Below are 20,949 nucleotides of genomic sequence, written 5' to 3'. Positions count from 1 at the left end.
GTATGGTTTTGAAGATTTGGTTTTTTATGCTCTTATTACTAGTAGCGAGGATCCTACTAGTTTCAGGAGGCAGTAGAAAGCCAAGAGAAAAGTAGATGGATGGGTACTATGGTGGAGAAGATGGAGTCTCTGCATAAGAACCAAACGTTGGAGTTGGTGGAGCTTCCCGAGGGGATGAGAGAGATACGGTACAAATAGGTGTATAAGAAGAAAGAAACAGTTTCAGAAAAGGAGGGGAAAAAATTCAAGGCTCGTTTAGTAGCAAAGGGTTACTCATAGACGAAAGGGGTTGACTATGATGAGGTCTTCTCCCTTCTGGTTAGACACACCTCCAGCAGGGCAGTATTGGCGTTAGTAGCACATTCAGACATGTAGTTGGAGCAGATTGATTTAAATACAACTTTCCTTCATGGTGACTAGGAGGAACAGATTTACATGGTGCAGCCAGAAGGGTTCAGTCACCCTGGATAGGAACATTTGGTCTATAATTTGAAGAAATTATTTTATGGGTTGAAGCAGTCTCCGAGGTAATGGTACAAGCGATTTGACTCTTACATGATCCGGAATGGCTACCAAAGGTATGGGTATGATTGTTGTGTTTATGTGAAAAGCCTTGATGATGATTCTTTTATTTTTCTGTTACTTTCTGTGGATGATATGTTGATTATTGCCAAGAGTATGAGTGAGGTCAACAAGTTGAAGACTTTGTTGAGCAGATAATATTACATGAAGGATTTGTGTGCATCCAAGAAGATTCTTGGGATGGAGATTCGCAGGGACAGAGCTTCCAGAAGATTATGGCTACCTCAGCATAGCTATGTTGAGAAGGAGTTGGACATTTCGGCATGGGAATTGCAACACTAGTAAGTACACCTTTGGTGAATCATTTCATATTATCCACCGCTCAGTGCCCAAAGACAGATGATGAGGTTCAGATTGTACATGACCAGATTTGGCACAAGTTGTCAACGTGGTTAGCAAGTTTCTTTCAAATCCGGCTCGAGAGCATTGGGATGCAACCAATTGGATTTTTGGATACTTGAGGGGTACTACCGACAATGGCATCATGTCTAGCAGACAACAGAGTGACCCTTCAGTTGTGGGATATGTGGATGCAGACTATGTATGGGACATAAATGACAGGAGGTCAACCACATGTTATGTATGTACTCTTGGGGGAGGACCTATTTGTTGGAGGTCCATGGTACAGCCTATAGTTGCACTATCTACTACTGAGTTAGAGTATATGGCAATAGGTGAGGCTGCCAAGGAGGTTTTGTGGCTTACAGGATTGGTCAAAGAGCTGGGTGTCCAACAAGGTGTAGTTCAGTTGCACTGTGATAGTCAGAGTGCAATATATTTAGCAAAGAACCAGGTGTTTCCTGCGAGGACTAAGCACATAGATGTGAGGTTTCACAGGATCAGGGAATTGGTTTCATCATGTGATTTACTGCTTGAAAAAGTTCACACTTCTGAGAATGTTGCAGACATGTTAACAAAGTTTGTTACTACAGATAAGTTTAAGCATTGTTTGAACTTGATTAATGTCTCCAGTTGCTAGATGGGAGACGCCCCAACCTATTGTTCCAGGTGGAGTCCTAGGTTATGTTTTTTTTTTTTCGTAAGGGGTGGATATTCGCAAGGTGGAGATTGTTGAAGCATATGACTCATATAGTGAGGTTAGGGGGGTATTTTTGTACTTTTACTCTGTACGTAGGGTTAGTATAAATACACATTATGTAGCCCTACTTTAATATAGTGAATTTAGTGCCGCTCGCTCCTGTGGATGTAGGCACACCACCGAACCATGTTAAACCTTTTGTGTTCTTCTTCCTTGTTTTGGACTCTTCGTTGATCATACCAGAGATTTCATTGTGATAGCCTCATGTTTCACAACAAATAGCATAGCAACATAAGAAGGATCTTTGATACTCCCTCACCCTCTGATAATAACAATGGAGGTTGGGGCAGCAGAAGGGATAGGAACAAGAATAATATGATGCTTCTATAACCCTTCAACACCATCTCAATTGCCTATTCCTCCTGTCTATCCTTTCTTCATCGAAAAAGCTTTGGACTCATAGTCCAACCAGTCAAAATTTCAAACATTTAAAGGTCCAACCTGTAGATTGATCTCCATGTTAATGTTTAGTATTCGTATCTCTAATTGAAATGATGATGCCCAATAACTTATATCAGCTCCTCCATTTGAAAACAATCCTCCAGAAGTCAGAGGGTATAGGGATTTCTGTAATCGATAAGAGTAGTTTCTCTGAATCCCAAGATACAGAATTGGGTTGGGGTTTCGATAAATTTTATTTAAATATATGTTTGAGATAAAATATGATTCAAGTGTTTTTTTAAGGATTTTTATAATATTCTTTTAGTGACTTTGTTATATATTAAAATGGCATTGTTCTTAGCTTCTATTTGTATGATAATATATTTTTATAGTATTCATGATTTTCTAAATTCTTAATTTATTTTTTATTTTCTTTATTACCTAATTACTTATTCTATTGTCTAATAAATAAGTAAATAATAGTATAAGAAATTTTGTCGCCAAAGGGTGATCATTTCTAATATGATTTTTATTTTTTTAAAATATAATTTCCAATTAATAAATAAATTCATTGCAAAATAAAATAATTAATTAAATAAAAATATATAAACAAAATATGTATAATCAATCCCAAAATATATTTAAAATTATAACAAAATTAAAATATAAAAAATTATTAATCATACAAAAATAATTAAAAAGTATACTCCATATGCGAGAGGATCTAGGGTGTCTTGTTTTGAGTTTGTATCTGCTGAAAATAACCATTGCATCTTTATTTTATGCTATTCCTCTTAAGTTCATGTTCCTTAGCACGATGTCCATACTCAGCACAACATTCAGTCACCTTACTCTAAAATTGTACATTTTTTAGCTGCTTTTGAGTTAAGACCACTTCTTTAGATTCCTACAAATCATCCACTATATGTGCAGTTGATTGAGCTGATGATGGTCGGGCTATTCTGACTACTAGCGGTTGAGCTAAACCCAACCCCTTAATGTAAACAGACCTAGCTCCATGAACCCGACCAACAATGACACTCTCATTAACCAGGTCAACAACCTCTTGTACCTCTTGTACCAACCGATGCATCACCTCCTATGAAAAATAACACAAGACATTTATAATTGTTTTTGCTTATAATAAATGTATTATTTTTAAAAAATTAATAATATAATTTCACTTATATATTGTTCTTCAAAACCACCAGTCCATCTGTACTGAGACTGGTGAGTATTCTAAAATTGCTCAATATCAGAGCAATTTGTACCACACAGATATGGAAGGACACGTACATTTAAATATATTACATTAGTTGTACATTTGAAAATAAAATATACTTCAATTATAATACATACCATTTCTTTTTTGATACGCATAAAAGACTTTGACCCCACAGTAAATCGAAGATTTTGTTTGCTAACATTTTTCACTTTTACTTGGGAATGTCTCTACAAATGAAAATTATACATGAGTAAAAATATAGTTGTAATTTTAAAGTACAATCCCTAGAAATCTAATCACCTCGAACCTTTCTCCCAGAAACACGTTTACACACAACCACTGCAAATCCTTTAGGGAATGGACACACAATAAGGTAACCTCCACACTCTCTAATTAGGCGTGTGTTGATTTTCAGAACTTCATGAATTTAGCTCATGGAGAAAAAGAGAGAGAAACTCATTGGGAGAAAACTGGAGGAAGAAGGGTTATAAACTTGATTATTTCTAACCCTCCCCTGAAGCTCTATTTATAGATTTATGAAACTAAAATATTATAATAATACCCCTGAACTTAGGGTTTAGGGTTTTAACGCTAGAACTTTAGCTTAATTACATCAATACCATCTCTATGAGATGACTCTTTATTTACCATCTTGCCATCAATGTATGTGGGCCTATGGGCCTTATCCTTGATCTGTGGGCCTTGACCCCATCTTCAATCTCTCTTGGATGCATGGGTCTTCCTTGGTCTTATGGGTTTGGGCCCATCTTCTAATACACTTCAATATGTGAGTCTTCCTTGGTCGTGTGGGATTGGGCCTTGTCTTCCAACACTCCCCCTCAAGCTGGGGGCGAGAGAATAACATGAACTCGCAACTTGCTACAAATGATTTATAAAATATTTCTTGTATAATATGCCTTCATCTTCCAACACTCCCCCTCACGCTGGTGCTCTTCTTCATGAGGCCCAGCTGGTATAATATTAGTGAGAATAAATCACTCCTAGCCGCTAAGACATTGCTCTGAAGTGTCCACCTCCACCAGCGTGTCCTTCCACAGGACAACGACTCTCAAGTGGTAGAGTAATATATGATATTAATGGGGGTAGTAACATAAATATAACAATAAGTTTCTCAACCATAAAAATTTTGATATTTTTTATGGGGATGAAGTTCCTCTGTCATGGACTCCCAACCACAAATAAATTTGATTCTTTTTTTTACGGGGATGAAGTTCCTCCGTCATAGACTCCCAACCAAAAAAAAAAAAATTGATTCTTTTTTTTATAGGGATGAAGTTCCTCCGTCATGGACTCCCAACCAAAAATAAATTTGATTCTTTTTTTGACGAGGATGAAGTTCCTCCATCATGGACTCCCAACCAAAAAAAATTTGATTCTTTTTTTGACGGGGATGAAGTTCCTCCATCATGGACTCCCAATCAAAAATAAATTTAATTCTTTTTTTTAACGGGGATGACAATAAATAATGGTATCAGGCTACCTCTTCTTCAATAATACTATCTCATCAAAATAGACACAATAGCAGCAACTTAAATGGGCTTGGATTGGGCCCACTTAACACGACCCAAAATAATCCTTGTAATATTACCCATGAAATAATCCAATGCACATATCTAGACCAAATAATATGTTGACCAAGGAATAATCTGTCAATTCTTCAAAAATAATAATCCAGCCAGAGAAAAAAAAATTACTGAGTTGCGCCGAAATCCTGGGCATGCATATCGAGGCAGAAATTAAGAGGTAAGCGTTAGGTTGACCTGGACCCGAGTTGACCTGGTCCGGGTTGGTTCGACTTGACTCGGTCTGAAACAGAAGAGTGGTTGGTTGGGTTAACTCGGCGCTGGCTTGACTCGAGCGTGCTGAGTTGACTCGGGTGAATCAGGATTGTCATCAATTAACCTTTCCGAACTTAGGGGCTAAAATAATATTTTTTAACTTAGGAAATATTTAATCATTTTCTTCCTCCAGCAAACGGCTCGAAACAAGGAAATTTTCCTTTCCGAATAGTGACAGCATTCGGACGGAGGATCCCGCAGAGAAATCTCAATGACGAAATCGAAACGGAACCTTTCCAAAATAAGAGATATCACCGGGACTTAAGCCGAACATCGACAACGACAACTTCCAAAAATAGCAACGCATAGCTGCCAAAAACTTGATGTAGAATTTAATTACATTGGCTTTTATACCTAGCAAGCGTACGAATCGTTCATGTAATCTAGCGGGAAGCGAGGGTCATATCCACAGGGAGGACTGAATTTTGTGTATTCTTCAGTCAACTAGCCTAACCAAATATGATGAATTAATCTAAACTAAACACTAATTATATCCTAAATTATCGAACCATCATCTGGTTAACTACTTCCACAACAGGAAACATCAACTCTGGATTTTACTGTGATACGTGCCTCTCTCGAGCGCCACGTAACCACGAATCCGGATTCTCAATCCTTGTGTCTAGCCCCTCTCGGGCGCCTAGAGTTAATGACAGAGATCGGATTACAATAGAATACAGATAATCAATTTCTTATTGTGATCATACTAAAATTATCAACTCTGGATTTTACTGTGATTCGTGCCTCTCTCGAGCGCCACGTAACCACGGATCCGATTTCTCAATCCTTGCGTCTAGCCCCTCTCGGGCGCATAGAGTGAAAGACAAAAATCGGATTAAAATACGAAAATCCAACCTAAATTATAATCCTACCCTAACTATTTAATTTAATCAAATATCGGGAAAACAAATATTCAATAAACATTAATTATCAAATCACATTTAATAAACATTCAAAACCTAAGTTCAAACTATAGAAAAATTAAATTCAAAAATGACGGATTACTCCCCTTCTCCTTCCTCTCGCTCGGGCAGCAGACTCGTTCTCACGGGTGCTACAATTTTCCGAAATTGATGGCTTCGGGGAGCAAGAGCGAGTGGCCGGAGGTAGAAACGACACCGGTGAAGAAGGATAGAAGCCAACGAACGGAGGTGACGACCTGCGGATGATGGAATGGAGCCGAAATCCTCTAACCGGCTCTCTCGAGTCTCGGTCTGAGTCGAAATAGCTTCGGAAAAGGTCGAAAATGGGTATTCGACGCCGAAGGATGGTCGGAATGCGGAATCGGCGCCGGAGGAGCCCTCTCGGGTCACCTCTCGACCTGGCGAGCAGAGAATGGTAGCGTCGAACTTGCCGCGACGGAGACTCTCTCAAGCTCTCCTCGGGTCTGTTCTCGGTTGCCCGATGGTGGTGGACGACGGTGACGAACGCCGTTTGGAGGGAGCCCTCTCGGATCTCCCCTCCGAACAGTCGGCGGCCTCCCCTGTTTCTCTCTTCTTTCCGGTCAACGGCCCCCCTGTTTCCGTCGACGGGCTCTCGTTTTAATACGATTTGCCCTAAAAAATCACCTCCCTTTCACTAAGGGTATTTTGGTAAATATTTCCTTCTCCACCAAAATTCTCCTGAAATTCCATAATTAAATCCATAAAAATCATTTCAAGAAGAAATAAACCCTAAAAGGAATGAAATATCATTCAGGAGAGAAAAATATGCAATATAAGCAATGATTAATGTCAAATTCAATAAATGCACGTTTCAAGTGAAAACCGATAAATAACCACCTATAACACAATTATAAGGGTTATTCAATTATAATTAACCTAGTTCTCATGTCAGAATCTAGCATCTATCACTCGACGACAACATAGCTCGGCTTGGGAGGAAACATTCCGACAACAATTCTTGACAGAGAGGACTTTCCGAAAAAACACTTCACTCCAGAATAGACCTTCCAGAAATATCATCTTCCCCACAGTACGCTCCCGAACAGCACAGGATCACAACGACAGCAGAGACGGCTTGGAAAATCCAACAGAGACTCTTCCACCGTAATGTTTTCGAATGGCAGACTCAGACAACAAATCGGGGAGACAAAATAACAGCAACACTAATAGCGAGTTCTCGTCGAGGGAGCAGGACAGGTTCCTTCCGATCGTTAACGTCAGTCGGATCATGAAGAAGGCGCTGTCGGCGAACTCGAAGATATCCAAGGACGCCAAGGAGACGGTGCAGGAGTGAGTCTCATATATCCCCCAGTGTTTCTTCTAATAGTACGTCGACGCCGAAGTCCCTGGTAAAAAGCAAAAGCAAAGAGAACACGCAGATGAAAATGGCCGAAGGAGAAGACAGAAAACGACCTCAACTCCAACGATGACTTCTTCAGAGACATCGTTACTGGGCCATTCGAGAAATTTATGAGAGTGACAATGATCCTGCCTCTCATCGGTCAATAGTACTCCGAAAAAGTCACAGAGAATTGTGTGGGGTACTAGAAAGTCGCGGGCATCTACACCAAGGCGGAAGCCATGGCCGTAGAGCAATTCAAACAAGTTTTCAAGGACGAAAGACAACAATAATAACGAGCAGGAAGGAAAAAAAATATTAAGGAACTAGCACTTGTTAGTTCGGCTTCAGAGACAATGAGACTCAAGGCAGGAAGATTTAATCAAAATAAGAAAGCAAAACAATGCACGAGACTAAGAAATAAAAGAAGAGAAAAAATTTTCTAACCCTACATGAAGGAGAATGAAACCTGAAAAACCATAGTCAGAATCCTGAAAATCAAAGCTCTGATACCATGTTGATTTTCCGGACTCCATGAATTTAGATCATGGAGAAAAGGGGAGAGAAACTCATTGGGAGAAAACTAGAGGAAGAAGGGTTATAGAATTGATTATTTCTAACCCTCCCCCTAAAGCTCTATTTATAGATTTATGAAACTAAAATATTATAATAATACCCATGAATTTGGGTTTAGGGTTTTAACCCTAGAACTTTAGCTTAATTACATAAATGTCATCTCTATGAGATGACTCTTTAGTTACCATCCTACCATCAATGTATGTGGGCCTATGGGCCTTATCCTTGATCTGTGGGCCTTGACCCCAACTTCAATCTCTCTTGGATGCATGGGTCATCCTTGGTCTTATGGGCTTGGGCCCATCTTCTAATGCACTTCAATATGTGAGTTTTCCTTGGTCATGTGGGTTTGGGCTATGTCTTCCAACATCGTGCATAGAAATCCAATGTTGTTGAAATGTATCACCCAGTATAGAAGGCACGTCTGCTCGTACCTCCACATTACTATTCATATCAATATTAAACTTCTCCTATAACACAAAATATTATCAAACTTAACATTGTAAGCTAGAAAAAAGTAAAAAGGGAATTTTTAATTGAGTAATTTGTAACATTACCTAAATATAAGAATACACACAAGTTAATTGATCATCGGTGTAGGCTTTGAACCTTTCCACCTTCACCTCTATATGAGTCCTCAAGATATGACCCAACCAATGAGTGAAAAGTGGACTATAAGGTTTCAATGCCCTCCTATACAAATCTCCAAACTCTCCACCACGATCTTCTTGATCAAGCCTTGTGATCACCTTGTCTGTGAGGAAACAAATGGAAACAATGTGGATGGAGATGATGTGGAAGGCAATGGTGTGAATATATTTATATACACAAAACTTAAATTACTAGTAGAAAAATATAATTTAACATAAATGTGTGATAATAATTAGTAGATTTTTATCCCATCCTCAAGAAACTCACTATCATGCACCTCAGATGGTGGCTCCATCGAATCCATCTCTTGAGATGACTGATGATAGTCTAGGTAGATGAGAAGGTAAGATATCATATGAACTTGCATTTGGAGTATGTTTGCAACAACAATAATCTTGTTTTCAGAAAAGTAACAACACAAAAAATGTTTGAAATAAATAACTTTCATAAAGAAAAGTTATAGACCCATGAAATAAATATTTAGATTCATTATTGTCTAACAACATTATATATCTACATTTCTTTCTTCCTCTCTTTGTCAACCTCTTATTTTTCTTTTCTTGCTTAGCTCGACAACTTCTCATTCACATACAAGTGATCTTCTATTAGGCATACATCTCAAAATAACTTATTAGCACACACTCTACATAGACAACTTGGAAGATACGGTGTTTGGAGGCATCTGTGTTTCCAAAGGCTTCACCATTTGGATCTCCATTTCTGAGTTGCACCGAGACACAGAAATCTGGGGGCTGGACTAGAAAAAAGTTCCAACCATAGAGGTTCAAGGATGGGGTTTCAAATGCTTGTAAGCACCCATATGTGTACATGCCTTTCGGTTTAGGGATTCAGACATGCTTGGGGTTGAACTTTGCCATGGTAGAGCTTAAGGTAGTCTTGTCTCTTCTCCTTTCTAAGTTTGCATTTTCTCTCTCTCCCAGATATATCCATGCACCCACTTTCAAGATGTTTTTGGAGCCTAGGAATGGTGTTAATCTCCTTGTGAACAGGTTGTGAGCTGCTAAGTTGAATTAGAAGGCTATTTGCATTTCCTTTAATTATATTTCTTGGAGTAAAATGTATCTGATGACTTGCTTATTCTAAGATGTTGAACATGCAAACTTGGAAGAACATTTCTGTTTGTTATGTGCAAATTTGGATAATTCCCATGTAGCCTTACTCAAAATATTTTTTACACCGGGGTGTCATATCGACATTGTGTCCTACAACTCTTAGACTTTTATATGTTAGATGACTACTATGGCATGTTTATTAAAAAAGTTATTTTAATATTTTAAGTTTACATTTGACTGTTTAAAATATGTAAAAATTCAATTTTGACTTTATTTGCTTACTACTACTTATTCTTCATTTTCGTTTATTCATTTTTTTTCATTTTCCTCATTAGGTTTTATTTTAATTTTTTTATTACTTATTAAACTTATGGTTTTAATTTAAATTTATTAATTAGTTATTATTTCACCTTCTTTATTTCTACTACTTATTTTAATTAATATTTATCTAAGTTAAAGTTTTGTTATTTTTAATTTATACTCTAATAATGTAGTAAATCTATTTACATTCTTTCTTTTTAGTTTTCTGTTTTAACCATTTCCTTGCTTTTATGTTTTTAATTACTTAGGGTCTGTTTGGAATCCCATGAAAAAGAAAATAAAATAAAATAAAATAATAATTTGACAATTATTATTCCCAAAAATAGTCAGTGAAAAGGAGAATTTGATCATTATTTAATTTTCACTAACTATTTTTGGAAAAAATGGTCAAATTCTCATTTTCTTTCTAGGAGTTTCAAACAGACCCTTAACATCTTTTTAATTACCGAATGTTTACCTTAATATGATTATATTGATTAAAATAATTAATAACATTTATTATTTAATGTTCATTAATTATTTAAGTTACAATTTTACAATTAGATTTATAGTTTAAAAAGTTACAAATATTTTTCAGTTTTTTCTTTATTGCTTATAATTTTAAATTTATTAATTACTTATCTTTACCCTTTTTATTACATATTTTAACTAATAGTATATGTGTTTTAAAATCCAACTGAAATTTATACTTGAATAATATCATAAATATATTTTAGTTAATATAATAATTAGTTATTATTACTTGTATGGTTTTTATTTATGTATATATTGTTTATTAGTTCATTTATATAATTTATAATAAAACATATTATATTAATTTTTAATTACTTATTATTTTACCTGTTTAATTAACTAAATTAATAATATTGATAATTATTAAAAATTATATAATTATTTAATTTAATTTTTAGTTTTTTACTGTTTAATATAGAAAAAATTATCTTCTGATTTTATTTAGTTAATAATTATTATTTTTCATTTTGATATTTTTTTTACTTCTATTTATTGATTCTTGATGTTGTTTATTTATGTCTTTTGATCCCTTTATTAATTTTATTATTATTTTTCCTGATTTTCCATTTTTATCTTTTTTTAAAGTATTGATTTTATCTTATTTAATATGCAATGGTTTCAAAAAATTGAAATGCATCATATATTGAAAAATGTTTGGTTTTTACTAGCGGCCCAAGAGATTTGATTCAAATTTATTAAAATGTAATAAGTAGACGTCTATGAAAAAACCAAAAAGGTCTAGAAGACTCAAGCCCAAAGATTCAAATGACTGTGAAAAAGAAAAAAATGATAGATACTTCTAAGACATACGAGTAATACATTGTATTGCTTGTTCAAGAGTTATGTAATTAATTATTTTATTTTATTTTATTTTCCATTTTTTTAATTTTATTTTTAGCTATTATTCTTTTAAGAGGTAATAGTCTTTTCGTTTAATTTAATTTTTTACTATTATCTGTTCTTCATTTCTCCTCATGCATGGTACGGGTTTTTCGTTATTTATTTATTATTAAGATAGGTTCCATGAGCTTCTATATCATTTAATCATTTCTATCAAGAAGCCATTATTTTTTGTGATTTTTTAAATGAACCAACTAGTGATCTCATTGGTCTAAGTAAGGAAAAGTCACTTAAGGATGAGATAAGTTAACTATTGGCTTGATTAAAAAACAAAACAAAAGAAAATAATCAAATGCAAAAAGCATTTGGATATTTTTTTATGTAAAACATACCAAATAGAAAAAGAATTGTTTATGAAGGACCCTACTCAAAGATTATTTTGTAGGGCACTAAGTCGAAGTCCACATCCCTATAACTTGTTTATTCTCCACTTTATTTTAGTATAAAATATGCACCAAATGATCAAGTGATTGTCTACTAAATTATCATTATCCCAAAAGGATTTGAGGCTTGCTCCAAAATTTCAAACATTGTCATAGTCTCCTCATAGTCCTTATAAGAAAAGGAGGCCCCATCTACCCTTTAGGATTGCCTCTCATTAGACCTACAAAAAGGTACCACTTCCTTTCAGAGGTGAAGTTTCATAATAAAAGTTGAAAGACCTCATCTGACTCAATACTCCACTTTGAGAAATTCTCTCGAACCTCATAGTGGTATTGGAAATTCTCTCTCCTCATAGTCCTTATAAGAAAGGATTGCCTCTCATTAGACCTACCAAAATGTACCACCTCCTTTCAGTGGTGAAGTATCATAATCAAAGTTGAATGACCTCATTTGAAGTTCTCTTGAACCCCATATTGGTATTGGAAATTATCTCTCCTCGTAGTCCTTGAAAGGATTATCTCTCATTCGACCTACCAAAATGTACCACCTCCTTTCAGTGGTGAAGTATCATAATCAAAGTTGAATGACCTCATTTGAAACTCTCTTGAACCCCATATTGGTATTGGAAATTATCTCTCCTCGTAGTGCTTGAAAGGATTATCTCTCATTAGACCTACCAAAATATACCACCTCCTTTCATTGGTGAAGTATCATAATCAAAGTTGAAAGAGCTCATTTGACTCGATACTCCACTTGAGAAATTCTATTGAACCCCATAGTGGAAAGCCAAGATGTCTATTTGGCCCATGAAAAATAAAAGAAAGGAAAAGAAAATAAGAATTTGACCATTTTATTCTAAAAAAATAATTAGTGAAAAGAAAATTTTGATCATTATCTCATTTTTACTAATTATTTTTTGGACTAATAATGGTCAAATTCTCATTTCCTAATCTTACATTTCTTAGACTTGTATAAGCGACTTTCTTTTTTGTTATTGCATCCATTCAATGGTGCTTTCTGATAAGTGCCTGATAAGTGTCAAGTAGGTAGAATTATCAACCATGGCACGAGAATTGATTGGAGTGATTTCTTAAAAAAGAAATGTTATTGTATGGGGAAAGTATAACTAGTGGTTCTAAGGATAACAAACCATCCAATCAACTCAATAAAAGTGGCTTGCAGGAGTGAGCAGAGTAGAGAGTGTGGAGAGGAGAAATAAGATGGAATTTTATCCGAAAATGTGGCTTTCGTTTCTGTTGATGGGTATCTGCACCCTGTTCTTGTTTCTCTACGATGAGCTCCGGTTGAAGCCTCAGAGAATCCGGCGGAAGCTTGAGAAGCAGGGGATCTACGGTCCTCGGCCTTCGTTCTTCCTGGGAAACATCCCCGAGGTCAGGAAAATCCAAGCCAAGACTGTTCAACCTCGGCCGGAGCCCGGTGGTCGGTTGTCCCACGACTACAGTCAATACTTGTTTCCTCACCTGGAAGAGTGGAAGAAGATTTATGGTGAGCATCTCTGAAAACATAATTACTACACCCCCTTCTGCAACTTTAACTAATGTGACTATCCTGCTTCCAGGTCCTGTGTTTACCTTCTCAACCGGCGTGGTCCCTGTACTGCACATTGCGGACAGTGAACTGGCAAAGGACTTGATCCTCATGAAGACGATCGATCTGGGGAAGAGTCCTTACCTAAGGAAGAACAGAGGAGCCATGTTAGGCAATGGCGTCATGGCATCGAGTGGTGATATCTGGGTGAAGCAGCGGAAAAGTATTGCTCCGGAGTTCTTCATGGATAAGATCAAGGTAGCTCCATCGGCTGCTACCCATTTGTTCATGTTTCCAGATCTTTAACAACTTCGTTCCTGTAGAACACTAATTCTATCATCCTTAACAGGGAATGACAGGCATGATGTTGGAGAGTCTGGAGACCTTGACAGACAATTGGGAGAAGAGACTGGATTCGGCTGGTGGAGTAGTAGACATGAACGTCGATCCAGATTTGAGAGCCTACACTGCAGATGTAATCTCAAAAGCCTGTTTTGGGAGCTCCTTCGGCGAAGGGAAGGAGATTTTCTCACAGCTCAAGACTCTCCAAATTGCCCTGAGCAAGCAGACTGGAGATATTGGTATCCCCGGATTGAGGTGAGTGCTTAAAATCTCTGTTGCTGCTACTCAATCGGTTTCTTTCAGGCAAAATCACAAACTAAGCGTGCATTGAGGGGTCGCGCAGATACATCCCCAAAAAGAGTAACAGGGAGGCGTGGAGGCTGGACAAGGAAATCAGGTTATCGATCATTAAAGTGATCAAGGAGAGGGAAAATCGTAAGGAGGCGGTGGCGAGGGACCTTCTGCAAGTCATCCTCAACAGTGTCAGAGACGGCTACATCTCCAAGAGGATGGCCAGAAGCTTCATAATCGACAACTGCAAGACAGTCTACTTCGCCGGCCATGAAACCAGCGCCACTACCGTGGCCTGGGTCCTCCTCCTCCTAGCCAAACACCCCAAATGGCAAGAACGCGTCCGAGCGGAGATTCAAGAAGTCTTTAACGGTCGCGCATCCGACGCAGATATGACCTCCAAGATGAAAGTGGTAAGCTACCTCTTACCTCTTCAATCCCCGCTGAAACTCTATTTTTCAAAACCAAAACTGCTATAAAGCCTAGGGAATTTCCTTAAATACTTATTTAAAATAAAATATTTTTAAAAATATCGACGTCATCAAAATATTTCTAAAATTACTCAACTTTGACCGGTCAAATGCTTATGTGTTTATGTGTGGCCACGTCTTCAGTGCAGTAAACATAGATCTACACGTCATCTGCCACATCATTATTTACCATGTCATCTGCCACGTAAGATGACACATCAAAGTTGGATAGTTTTAGAAATATTTTGATGATGTGGTATTTTTGAAAATATTTTATTTTAAATGAGTATTTAAGGGAAATTCCCTTAATCCTATATTCTAATATGTAAATTAAGTGTTTCTTCTAATGGAATATAGCTACTTCTCCATGAATAAAGGGCACGCAGCCCTTTAAAAAATAAACATTATGAAGAAAAGGAAAGGATCTCGGCGACAGAGAAGGGGCAGGGAACTCCCCTCCTTCCTCATCTCCCGTCGCCGGAGGGGAAAGGGAAACCAGGGGCAGCCCTCTTATAAGAAAGCATACACATATAACTATTCTAAACGGTTAATTCTGCTTCTTTCAGCTGACGATGATAATCCATGAGACAATGAGGCTGTACCCAGTCGCCCTCCTCATACAAAGGGAAGCCCGGCGCGACATGAAAATCGGTGACCTTGATATCCCCAAAGGCCTGAACATTTGGATCCCCACCATGGAATTGCACCAGAACCCAAAGCTCTGGGGACCAGACGCCCAGGAATTCAACCCTGAGAGGTTCGCCAACGGCGTCTCCGGCGCATGCGAGCTCCCTCTCGCATACATTCCCTTTGGCGTCGGCCCTCGCATCTGCCTCGGCCAACACTTCGCCATGGTTCAGTTAAAGATCGTCCTCTCCGTCATCCTCTCCAAGTTTGCTTTCTTCCCATCGCCGACCTACCGCCATGCGGTCGCTTACAGACTGGTTCTGGGACCCGAAGACACGGTAAATCTCATCGTAAAAAGGATTTGACCTGTAAATTCCACATGGGGCCTGCGAATCTGTAGCTATCTATTTAGTTTCTACCCTTAACGATGCTTATCTGAATGGATTCTCTCATTGTCACCGCCGTGATATATATATATATATATATATATATATATATATATATATATATATATATATATATATATATATATATATATATATATTGAATGAAAATTGGAGGTAGTAGTAGACCATTCCGCTTAGATTCGTCGAATTTACAATAAATTGCAGAGAGCGGTTGTGACTTATCAAATTTTGTTTCTACCAGAATCGATAAGGCGACCTCCGAAGATGTTAGAACCTCGAATGGCAAAGAGCCGTTGAGCTCTGTCATCGGGAGACACAGTCGGGAAGACAAAAACGAGAGTCAAATTAAAATTATCATTCCGTAGATTTACAGGATACAGATGGTGTTTTAAAGAGTAAGGGGCAAAATAGTAAAATACACTCATTACATAAAAATGAATTAATGAAATAATGAATTAAGTAAATACATTCTAATACTCCCCCTCAAGGTGGCTTATAAATGTCCTTGATAGCCATCTTGGACAATAAAGAAAAAAAGTGAGTAGAGGGAAGAGGTTTAGTGAATATGTCAGCTAACTGGTATGGAGAACGAATGGGAAGTAACTTGAGGACGCCCGAAGTAACCCGTTCACGAACAAAATGGCAATCGATCTCAATGTGTTTGGTACGCTCATGAAATGTAGGGTTAGAAGCAATATGTATCACAACTTGATTGTCACAGTATAGCAACGCAGGAGAGTCGACTTTGACGTGAAAATCTTGAAGCAGTTGTTGTAACCAAATAAGTTCACTGGCAGTTGAAGAAAGTGCTCTATATTCAGCTTCGGTGGAGGAGCGAGAGACGGTGGTCTGCTTTTTGGCCTTCCAGGAGACCAAATAATCACCAATGAAGATGCAAAAGCCGGTAGCAGAGCGGCGAGAATCAAGGCATGATCCCCAATCAGTATCAGAGTAGGCGCGTACCTGCAAGGAAGAAATAGAAGAAAACAACAAACCTTGACCAGGACTGGTCTTGAGATAGCGAAGTAGGTGATGTACTGCCTGGAGATGAGGAAGGCGGGGTTGGGCCACAAATTGAGTGAGCTTGTGAATGGCAAAGGTAATGTCGGGACGAGATAAAGTGGGGTAAAGTTGTTTCCCAATAAGCCGCCGATAGTGGGTTATATCAGGAAGCAGGTCACCGTCAGTGGCAGTTAAATTAAGTTTGGGATCCATGGGAACACGAGTAGGTTTACAAGCTAGGTAACCTGAGTCTTCAAGTAATTGTAAGGTGTAATGACGTTGAGAAAGCACAATACCAGTCTTGGAGTGAGCAATTTCAAGACCAAGGAAGTGCTTAAGACAACCAAGATCCTTGAGCTTGAACTGAGTATGCAGAAAATGTTTGAGCTCATTAATAACACTAGAGGAAGGACCAGTTAGGATGATATCATCCACATAAACCAATAGGGCAACAAAGGAGGAACCATGACCTTTGGTGAAGAGAGAGTAATCAGATTTCGATTGGAGAAAGCCAAAACTGATTAAAACATGAGAAAATTTGGAATACCATTGCCACGAAGCTTGTTTGAGGCCATAAAGGGACTTGTGAAGCTTGCAAACGAGTTTGGTGGGAGAGGGAGAGGACTCCCCCTATCGAAGGTAGCCAAGAGGAAGATCCATATAGATTTCTTGAAAAAGATCACCATGTAAAAAGGCGTTGTTGACATCAAGTTGAGCGAGATGCCAACCGTGAGAAGCAGCAAGGGCAAGAAGAACCTTCATAGTGACTAATTTGGCCACTGGAGAGAAAGTGTCAACAAAGTCCAAACCCTCTTGTTGAGTGTAGCCTTTAGCTACCAAATGAGCCTTATATCGCTCAATAGAGCCATCAGAATTAAGTTTGATTTTATAGACCCATTTGCAGCCAATGGTATGTTTATCAGGAGGTAGAGGAGTGACGGTCCAGGTATTGTTGGCTTCCAGGGCGGCCAATTCATCACGCATAGCCAACTTCCAGTCAGGACATTTCACGGCTTGGTGATAGTACTGAGGTTCAACTTGAGAAGATAGGGTGAGTATAAAATTTATGTACGAATCAAAAAGGGCATGGTAAGAAATGGAATTAGAGATTGGATAAGACGTACGGGATGAAGCAGAGGATGAAGAGCCTGTAATTAAATTGCAGTGATAATCCTGCAGGTAACGAGGTGGATGAGTCGCCCTAGTAGATGTTCGAAGAGGAGCAACAGCGGAGGAGGAAGGAACAAGTGTAGGAAGAGTAGGAGGGGAGGGATCATCAACTGGAACACCAGGAATAACTGGAGAATCATGAAGGGGGGAAGAATCAAGGTCAGGAAAAGGCGGAGTGTGGAGGGAGGAATGAGGCAGAACGAAATCAGGAAAGGGGTCAGTAAGTTGAGTTGAACTGGTAATAGTATGAAAAGGGAAAACTTCTTCATGGAACACGGCATCTCTTGAAAGAAAAACTTAGTGAATCTCAACATCATAGAATTTATAACCTTTCACACCAGCTGGATAACCAAGAAAAACACAAACCCGAGCATGTGGGTGGAACTTGGGGCGATGAACAGCTAAGGTGGAAACAAAAGCTAAACAACCAAAAACACGAAAGAGGGAATAATCAGGAGAGTGGTTGTAGAGCAAATGAAAGGGTGTGTTGTGTTGCAAGAGGGGAGAAGGAGTTTTATTAATCAAGAAAGCCGCAGTGAGAATACACTCGGTCCAAAAAGAGACAAAAATGCGTGATTGAAAAAACAAGGACCGAGCCACATTCAAAACGTGTTGATGTTTTCTTTCAGCAACCGAGTTTTGTTGAGGCCGTTCAACACAGGAAAACTGGTGCAAAACGTCGTGAGCGTGAAAAAAATCAACAAAGGATAACTCAGGGGCATTATCAGATCGAATTTTTTTTATTTTGGCATTAAACTGCGTAGAAACCATGTTAAAAAAATGCAGTATCACAGAAATAGCGTCAGATTTAGTCTTCAGTAGATAAATCCAAGTAAATCGAGTACAATCATCAACAAGAGTTAAGAAAAAACGATGGCCAGTATAAGAGACAGTTTGATATGGTCCCCAAATATCACAGTACACAAGATCAAAAGGAAATTTTGATAAATGATTATGAGATTCAAAAGATAGTCTACGTTGTTTAGCAAGAGTACAAATATAACAAGGATCTGTTTTGTGTAATCTAGTTACATCACAGTGCAACTGATCCTTCAAAAAATCAAGTCGCTTGAAAGAAATGTGTCCTAGCCTATTATGCCAAACATGGGCAGAAACATTGCTAACAAAAACATGAGAAGCAGAGGGCAAATGTTGAGCACGGAGGACATAAAGATCTTGAACTTTGTCACCCTTGCCAATCGTCTGCTGGGTGGAGAGATCCTGGATAACAAAACAATCAGGAAAGAAACTTACTGTAAGGCCAGAAGCAGTAACTAAAGCACTAACAGAGATTAAGTTGAATTTGAATGGAGGAACAAATAGTACGTCTTTAAGTATAAGGTGAAAATGTAATTTAATATCACCAGCAAAACGGACCAAAAGATGAGAATTATCTGGCAAGGTAACAGTAGTATGAGGAATAGCATGCAAGGAGATAAAAACATGAGCTTGAGAGCAAATATGTCGAGTAGCTCCGGAGTCGACAATCCAGAATGGAGTGGAAGAACTTAGAGAACGTAAGGATACAGAAAAACAAGTACCTGCCAAGCAACTCGATGTAGAAGAGTCTGGAGCTGTGGTGACCGTTGCTGAGCTACTCAGTTGGGTAGAAAGCATGGATATGAGCTGTTGACATTGAGTGAAGTCCAGATTCTGAATAAAACCCCCGACAGAAGAAGAACCAGGGCGAGCATCAGCAAGGGAAACTTGATGAACAGCAGCAGGAGAATTTTGCTTGGTGTTGAATGTAGATCCAGACGGATAGCCATGGAGCTTGAAGCAACGAGAGATGGTATGGCCAGTAATCTTGCAGTGGGTACAGTAATACTTGTCCTTGTTTTGATTCCGAGGAGCACTGGAATTTTGACTCCGGGAAGTATGGTAAGGCGGAGGGCGTGGAGCATTGTAACCTCTGTCGTTGTTGTTCCCAGATTTACTAACCTCTGTCTTGTCAGATTTAACTGCAAACGTCATTGTGTCAATGGGAGCATTCGAACCCGAGGCATGAATAGTTCGTCGTTGTTGTTCCTCTTGGACAACCAGAGAAAAAACACGGTTAAGAGGGGGCATCAGATCCATGAGGAGCAACTGACCACGAACATGGGAGAAAGAGTCATCAAGGCCCATTAAGAAGGACATGATACACTCCATATCGTGGTGATCATTAAGATTCGCAATGCCACCGCAAGAGCATTTCCCACAAGAACAATGAGGATGGTAGTTGCGCAGTTCTTCCCAAATGGTTTTCAATTTGGTAAAATAAGTACTAACTGAATCCTTGTCTTGACGCAAGTTCATCAATTCCCGTTTAAGCTGAAAAATACGAGGGCCGTTCCGCTGTTGAAAACGATCCCGAAGATCGAGCCAAATTTCTCGGGCAAATGTAGCAAAGATAACACTCGCAGAAAGTTCCTTAGAGACGGAATTTAAGATCCAAGAGATAACCATATTGTTGTTCTGGGTCCAGGAGTTGAGCAGAATAGGATCAGCACTGGGAGGTTCAAGAATGGAGCCATCGACAAAACCGACTTTGTTCTTCACGGAATTTTTTTTTTATCAGATCTGCCACCAAAGATCTTCAAAATAAATCAAATCCGTTTCCGCGACTTCAGAATCCACCAGCGAGCTTGAAAAAAAATTCGAGCAAGAATAATCCACAGAAAATACCCAAAAATGACCACTGCCCTCGAGATGATACCAACCTCGAGATCCAGCTCTCGGCCAACTAGAGAAGGCCAGAAGAAGTACCAGCTCTTGGCGACCCTCTTGGCGCCGAAAAAGATGTCTCTTCTAGGAATCAAGGAAGACGCCCAAAATCGGCGTCCAAAAACCAGAAAACGAACGCAGGAAGAGAAAAAACAACCTCTCGGCGACGGAATCCAGAGAAAAAATAAATGGGAACGGAAGCTAACCTCTTTGCCGGGAATAACCATTGGAAGTAAGACGCCAGAAATACCAGAAGAGCCTCCCAATAGCTTGAATCGCAGAGTCCCATCCGAACAGAGGGCGGAAACCCCTTTGTTGGAAATAATGGCGAAACCGTAGGAAAACGATAGCCGAAAAGGGAAAGGGAGGGCTGTTGTCGGAAAGGAAATCAGCAATGGCGGATCATCCGCTCTGATACCATGTTAGAACCTCGAATGGCAAAGAGCCGTTGAGCTCTGTCGTCGGGAGACACAGTCGGGAAGATGAAAACGAGAGTCAAATTAAAATTATCATTCCATCGATTTACAGGATACAGATGG

The 20,949-nt window shown here is 38.6% G+C and overlaps 2 protein-coding genes across 2 annotated transcripts; one reads left to right on the top strand and one right to left on the bottom strand.

Annotated features, from left to right (window-relative positions):
• The first annotated feature begins 13,062 nt into the window (after nt 1-13,062).
• LOC137966682 (cytochrome P450 714C2-like) lies at nt 13,063-15,559 on the top strand. Its single transcript, XM_068813371.1, has 5 exons — nt 13,063-13,353; nt 13,427-13,653; nt 13,745-13,992; nt 14,081-14,441; nt 15,065-15,559. The coding sequence occupies exons 1-5, from the start codon at nt 13,068-13,070 to the stop codon at nt 15,488-15,490; spliced, it is 1,548 nt and encodes a 515-aa protein (XP_068669472.1). The 5' UTR covers nt 13,063-13,067; the 3' UTR covers nt 15,491-15,559.
• Nucleotides 15,560-16,015: 456 nt separating this feature from the next.
• Nucleotides 16,016-20,152, bottom strand: LOC137966309 (uncharacterized). Its single transcript, XM_068812892.1, has 4 exons — nt 18,742-20,152; nt 18,034-18,123; nt 17,291-17,832; nt 16,016-16,897 (listed from the first exon to the last, which is right to left on the bottom strand). Exons 1-4 carry the CDS (start codon nt 20,150-20,152, stop codon nt 16,016-16,018), a joined length of 2,925 nt encoding a protein of 974 aa, XP_068668993.1.
• Nucleotides 20,153-20,949: the final 797 nt, after the last annotated feature.

This window comes from Aristolochia californica, unplaced genomic scaffold (genome assembly GCF_029961685.1).
Source record: "Aristolochia californica isolate CCGP_79_NKW_82.1479 unplaced genomic scaffold, dmAriCali1.0.hap1 SCAF_5, whole genome shotgun sequence".
Lineage (NCBI taxonomy): Eukaryota > Viridiplantae > Streptophyta > Magnoliopsida > Piperales > Aristolochiaceae > Aristolochia > Aristolochia californica.
This window is presented reverse-complemented; position numbering and strand designations above follow the sequence as displayed.